The sequence below is a fragment of the Geospiza fortis genome, unplaced genomic scaffold (assembly GCF_000277835.1).
Source record: "Geospiza fortis unplaced genomic scaffold, GeoFor_1.0 scaffold130, whole genome shotgun sequence".
NCBI lineage: Eukaryota > Metazoa > Chordata > Aves > Passeriformes > Thraupidae > Geospiza > Geospiza fortis.
In genome coordinates, this window is record NW_005054300.1 from 479,073 (window position 1) to 485,865 (window position 6,793).

At 42.0% G+C, this 6,793-nt stretch overlaps 1 protein-coding gene across 1 annotated transcript in view; it reads right to left on the reverse strand.

The window, feature by feature from the left end:
* Positions 1-2,398: 2,398 nt before the first annotated feature.
* Positions 2,399-6,793, reverse strand: part of PLEKHS1 (pleckstrin homology domain containing S1) — a 12,758-nt gene continuing 8,363 nt past the window's right edge. Inside the window, exons 10-15 of the mRNA XM_014310374.2 lie at positions 6,703-6,789; positions 5,603-5,718; positions 4,092-4,301; positions 3,765-3,866; positions 3,251-3,386; positions 2,399-2,500 (exon numbers count right to left, since the gene is read on the reverse strand). Coding sequence (XP_014165849.1) covers positions 2,432-2,500; positions 3,251-3,386; positions 3,765-3,866; positions 4,092-4,301; positions 5,603-5,718; positions 6,703-6,789 — 720 coding nt within the window. The 3' untranslated portion in view covers positions 2,399-2,431. The remainder of the gene's footprint in view (positions 2,501-3,250; positions 3,387-3,764; positions 3,867-4,091; positions 4,302-5,602; positions 5,719-6,702; positions 6,790-6,793) is intronic.

Consider the following 6,793-nt stretch of genomic DNA (forward strand, 5'->3'; position numbering starts at 1 on the left):
TTCACACATCCTAGCAGAATTTACTGTACCAATGTCATTTCCATATTGTATCTCTGTAAGTGTTATGAATCAGCCAGTATGTGACATTAATTATCTGCATTTAGCACTGTGCAAACTGACATAATGATCAATTACGGAGTAACACATTATGGAGTAATGTTTACTGAGGCACAGAAGTAATCCCCCAGTTCTCTAAAATACTCTGGAATTATTCTGTACATGCTAAATCTAACCAAATCCTGGTTTTGTCCAAAAGTAACATTCTTCCATGGCTGAGAGGTGCAGCATGCAGTGCTCAGCATCTGCTTCAGCAGCAGGTTCCATGCAGGTGGCTCTTCTCCCACCACCATGGAGGATCTCCACTAATTCACCTCTTTGGAGAAATGTTTCTCTAAAGTTTTAGGAAATTGCTTCATGGCTTTGGGTTTCTTTTTGATGAAATTCAAAAAGAGTTTGAATTCTTTGAATTAAATTTGAATTGAATTCTTTAAATTTCAATTTCTCACCTCCTCTGTTCATCCATAACTGGAAATACAAGGTATTTGTCTTGCATTACCATTTTCAGGAAGTGTTTGAAAAAATGATGGAAGAATGCAGGATGTTTGATCTAAGAAAAAGAGAAGGGAGAATAGGTAGAAAAAAATATCTTCCATAATGAAGATTTCTGTGCAGACAGTGGCAATCCAAATATTCCCTATGCCCACTGAAAAGAGGGCAAGAAAAAATCATGTTAATTTTCTGAAAAAATTGTCTGGGATAAATAGTAGAAAACAATTTCCTGATTTTACAGAGAGATGAGTCCTGGAACAGCACAGAAAAGTTTGGACTTTCCTTTTCCAAAGCTCAGAAGAGCTGAGGCAAACTTTGGCCAGGAAAGGCTGAGGGCAACATCCTCAGTAGATGCTCTTGAAGTAGGTGATCTGTGATTTTAGGATTCAGGCCATGGGGACTGTCCTAGCAGACTGACAGAGTTTCAGGGCTGGAAGAAGCCCTGGACAGTGACAGCCAGCCATCCCATCCCTCAGGGGCTCCTTAGGCAGAAATGGATCTGCTGTGCTCAAAGCAGCAGTGCAGAGCAAAGGACTCCCACAGCAGCTTTGGAGCAGAGCTCCCAAGGAATGTGTTTGCTTCCATTTCCAGCCTCTGTAGTTCCAGAACTGGGAGTTCCCTCTGTATTTATGCAGAATTCAGCACAAACAGGCCTTTGAACACCACTGAAACAGAAAAATCAAAATGTGATCCTTTCCACCTTGAGAAACAAGCACGTCCCAAACGCTCTTATCTCAAAGGCAGAAGTGACAGGCTGTGGAAACATTCAGCCTGGAAATTAATCTTTTGAACAGGAGCTGAGTCTGAATAGATTATATACATATTTGTGTTTGCCTTCTTTGAGTTACATGATGCTGTTTTCATCTTCAGCTGAATAAAATTTTATAACAATTTTTTTAAAGCCCAGCAAATTTGTCAAATTTACTACTGAAGTAAGTTACACCAATGCTGATTTTTAGTGAGTGTAGTTCCTTACTGTGGCAGCCAACCTGCCCTTATTCTGTTGGGGGCTGGATAAATACCTCCATTGAGCCAAATTCACCTTAATAAAGGTTATATAAATCTCTTAATATCAGTATTCCCGTGCCTGCTAAACCCAGTAGTTATTTTGGTCGTGTCTGGCAAGATGAAATGATCAGTACTCAAACCCAGTGACTCTGTCTGTTGCCACACCACTGCATATTGCCACTATCTATTTTACAGCAGTATGGCTGTGTGAAAATTCCCACACAAATGTCCATGTTCATGCAGGACACAGGAATGTGTTCTGCCATGTCACACCATGGTGCTGTAAGCAACAGAGGTCACTCTAGGACAGGACAAAACTCCCTTTTGGCACCCACTGGAGCTCTCCCGAAGGTGGTTCCTTATCAATTTCCTTTTGGTGTGCTATCAGCTGAAAATTGGTCATGTTTCTATGGTAGCAATGCAAGAAAGGTATTTCCACAAATAAATATTTACAGGAAACATCCTTGTTTGGGAAACAAATGAGCACTTGTTTGCCCACCTCTGAGTGATTAGGAGTTCACTAATAAACCAAAGTAACTCAGTGTAAAGAGGCGAGCAGAGCCATAAATCAGTATTCTCTGCTGAAATGAAAAGTATACACAGTGCAAAGGTCACCTAAATTATCTGACCCTCATTTTCTTCCACGTAACAGAAATATGTGGCAACATGAAATATAAGCCAAATACATGCCATTCATGCCACAAAACAAGTTATTAGGACATAAATCAACATCCACATTCTCTGTTCTTTGTACTTCAGCAACAAAAGATGTCTGGCAGCTCAGGAAGATGATTATCTCTGCATATATCACCTTCTCCTCCCTGATCTTCTCCCTTGAGTTCTGGTACTTACTTAATCTTTGAGGTAATTTTTTTCAGGAACATGAGCAGCCTTTAGCATGGAAGGTATATGAATGTGGAATCCTACATACAGTAAGTTTCACCTTAAAAAAGAAAAAAAAAAAAGGGACATTTTTGTAGCTTGTTATATCCGGTCAATATTTGTGCAACTATCTAACTTGTGTTTGAACTAATTAAATAAAAATTCTCCATTAAGAGAGATGAGTATTTTTTTTCCTTGCTGAGACTGGCTTTCCTTTCTTTAGATGGCAATAGCATCTCATGACCTCAACCTTCTCAGCAGAATTCAAATATTAATGTGTTTGGAAATGGGTCATGAACCTGATACTGCATACAAGTTCAGAAACTCATTGTGGATCACAGTTGGGTTAAAGAACATCTTAGAAATGTCCCACATTCTTCAAAAAGTGCAGTCTCACACAAGGAGATGTGTAGTGCTTGATAAGCAATGGGACATAGGAGTCCAGGGCTCTGCCCTCAGTACCCAAACCACTATAACCACACATCCACTGGAGGCAATGGGTTATTTCCCAAAACTTGCAATTTATAAGCATTAGGCAAAAAAATCCCAAGTAACTCTAGTTTATGGTTGCCCAGTAACATCTCTTGGTGTTGCTCAAGCTCTTCTCCAAACTCTGCAGTGCTGGCCTTGTGTTCCCCACATAGCTCAGGAACACCAGGCACCACATCAGAATGATGCTGAGGAGACACTGGGTGCTGGAGTTATTCATGCCAAACTTAGACCAGAGGAAACAGGTTTGAACTGAAATGGAAAAGAGGGAATTGCTTTCTCATTTGGCTCATACATTTGAGTGAAGGTTAGGCAAGCTTACCTCCTTTCTCGTGGACCTGCTGATGAAGAAGTAAGCCTCCTCCACACCCTGGGGCTGCAGATCATTCACGGCCACCACGTGGTCTCCGTGGTTGAACAAGCATCCCAGCCTGAGAGGACCAGCCCAGTGTGAGACACTGAGGAGGGCAGAGAACAAAGGAGACACACAGGATATCCTGTATCACTGCACTTTCTGGACATGATTGCATTTGTGGGGCTGCCCTCTGGATATGACACACACGTTCAATGACTTTGTACATTTTTGATCTGGTTCTGGTTGAAACCATCACTAATTATTCCACAGCATGCTAGATTCTTTACAACAGCATTTGAAATACAAACTCAAGTTCAAAGAGAATCAGAGAGGGCAGAAGGAATCACTCAAGTGCCAGCAAGCCCTGCCCCTGCCCTGTTCTGCCCTGCCAAAACTGCACATGGGTGTCTGCAGCTGAACACTTCTGTGCCTGACACTTATTCCCATCTCACAGGCACGGCCACAAGACATCCAGACTTACCATATTCGTCCTGCTGCTTCAGTAAGTTTTAGGTAATTGTTAATATCAGCCAGGGGTACGAAAATATCCAATTTCTGCAGCTGCATCTCATCTGTAACTTGGCTGTGGGAGAAAAACATCAGAGACCACAGAATCACAGAACAGCTCAAATTGGAAGGGACCCATAAGGATTATGGAGTCCAACCCCCTGCTCCTTGCAGACTCCCTAAAACTGAATGCTATGACTAAAAGCATGACTAAAGTGCTTCTGGAATGCTGCCATGCTTGGCAGGATGAAACCCATGAGCATGTCTGTCTTCTCTGCTGCCAGCTGGAGAAGACACTTACCTGAGCAGTATAGACAAGTGAACCACTGAGAGGGGTAATGAGCTTTGCCTTCTCTGGAGGGTTGGCTGCAGGCTGGTGCTGCTTTCTGGGAATTTTGTGCCTCTGTCTGCTTCCAAGTCTCTTGGACATGCACTGTTGCTCTGGCATTGGGGAGGGGATGGGAGCCCATCACGTCTGCACGTGAGCTGGCATGTCTCATCCAGCAGCTTACTAAAGAGGGATGATGATAAAAAGTTAAGGGGTTTGACAATTCCAGGCACTCTTGCTGTGTGTGAAGCTGGATCAAGCAGCCCTCAATAAAGCGAAGAATAACAAGTTCCTGTAGAATATGCAGTGGACAAAATGAAATCGAAGTAAAATAAACAGCCCGTCTAAAAATGGACCATAAATCTCAAAATAAATGTTTTCAGTATGCAAAAACTATTTATTAAGCCTGGAAACATTTCAGCTAACAGCATGTCTTGACAAAGAAACAGTACAGATTATTGCCTTGGCAGTACTGGGTTCTGCAGGGATGTAAAGCTGTCCCTTGGGAGATGTGATAACTCAGAACTACCTGAAATAATTTTAGTTTTATTTGATAAGCCTTATATTGCCTGGAGCTGACTCCCCATTGTGCCCCAAACAAGACTGGGGTTAGTAGCAAAAGCTGCTCTTGGTATATTTAAACTCAGATGGCATAACCTTGTGAGGTTTTTATAGTTAATCCCTCTGGGGGGGAGGGTCCCAAAGACACAGAGAAGCTTGAATTAATCTATTGGGATTGTCTGGTTAGTGGGTCTGCATTTCCAGTTGCCTCCCTCCATGTGGCCCAAGATCTGACTGTCTGCAGGTGTCAGGCCACAGCTAACACAGTTACTGACCCCTCCTCTGGCTCAGGAGGAGCTTTACCCTGCAGACACAATTGTCTTCAGTATTCTTTGCTGTATTGTGCAGGTTGTAAGGTTTCCTTGTGGCCCTAGAACTGCGAAACAAAGTTCAGGTCATTCTTTGTGACACTGTACCTTCAAAACACACAGCAACAGAGCTACTCGTTGGATGGCAAAATGAAAGGGAGGACGTGTCCTAACCCACACAACTTCTTCATGGAAAAGCTGGGAGCTAATGCCCCATCTCTACCTTTCTCTTTTAACCTCTGGATAATGCTGCCTGCTGTGGAGAGCACCTGCCTGAAAGTTTGCTGGAGTTTGGCTGCAGTGACTCACTAAAGTGGCGAGCTGCTGTCATGAAAACCCAGAAAAAGTGTGAGTCAACAAAAGGTGCTGCATGGTACAGTCAGAGCCTTGTAAGTGCAGGAGTCTGCAGTGTGAGCTTAAATTTCATGTTGATGAGTTTGAATTTGACTCCAGTGTTTCCATGAATGCTGAACTTTGTGAACTAAGACCCAACAAGGATTCATTCAAACAAGATGCAGCCTGTAGATCTTGTTACACAAATACCAGAGATGTCAGCTCTATCTCTATTGCCGTGCCACATTGAATTTCCAAAACCCTAATGAAGTTGTTACTTACATTGATTTCATTGACATATAAATGTTCTCCTTTACTGGGCTGTTCTGCACTGGCTTCTCTTGCACAGGGACATCAGACTCAGCTGTAGGGTCAGGCTTTGATCCTTCAGTAGTGCACTGCCAGAAACACACAGCAATATAGGACATTAATGTCATTGCCCTGCCTACAGAAAAAACCTCTATTTATTTCCTTATTTTGTTCAGTGCTCGTGCTGTTTCAGCATTTTGGCTAATATAGCCTGGGTTTCCTCAAATCAGTCAATTCCCAGAAACTGGGAGCTAGAAAGGTGCTTGAAACTTAAAAGTTAATGCTGGAATTTTGGCACTGCCAGACTGGGACATGACCAGCTATATTCTGTATATTCTGAAGTACTACCACCAAAAAAAAAACCATTGTTGCCTTTTAATTTAAGCAGGCTGAAAAAGGAGAGTTGTACTTGGGTATGCTTGACTTAGAGCACTTAGGTTATGTGACCACATAACCATTTTTAGTGTCCTTCAGTCAGATGTACAGTCTGTGACTTCTGCAGAAAAGTGACCACCTCTCCTGACCACTTATCTTCTCCTGAAATTAGCCTCCCAAATTGGGTGTCAAAATCTGTATAAAATTAGCAGCATGATTTCTCCTGCTGCCTTCAGGAGAAGTGAAATGCAGATACCAAAATGTACTGCAGTGTTTTAAAAGTACTGCTTTTATGCAGCTTACTGGTTTTTCAACAGAATGACATTTCAAAATATATAAAACTAATGTACTGTTACATTCTCTAAATGAAGCTTCCAATTTCAGAAAAAACCCCCAACCCTACCCCATTATACAACAGGCAAAAGCCATTAACAATGAAACAGTCAATTTGGGGAATTTCAACAAAATCAACAATGTTTTTGTCCAAATCCCACTTTGCACCAGGAAGATCCTTTGAATAAATCTAGTGTATTTTTTTTCTGGTATAAATGAAAGCTCTATTACCTAGTGCTTTATCTATGCATTCCTTTTGCAAGGTACAAGTGGTTCCTCCTACCAGTTCCTCTTTGGCTCATTAAATGTCTCCTGTGTCCTTGGAGCTGTTAACAGGGCAGCAGAACCCACAGCTGATACACTACCTTAGCTAAAACACTGCTGGGAGTTTGGTAATAATCTTCTTCATCCTTTTTCATGTTTTCCTCTGGATCTGACAACAGCAGGTTTTCCTCA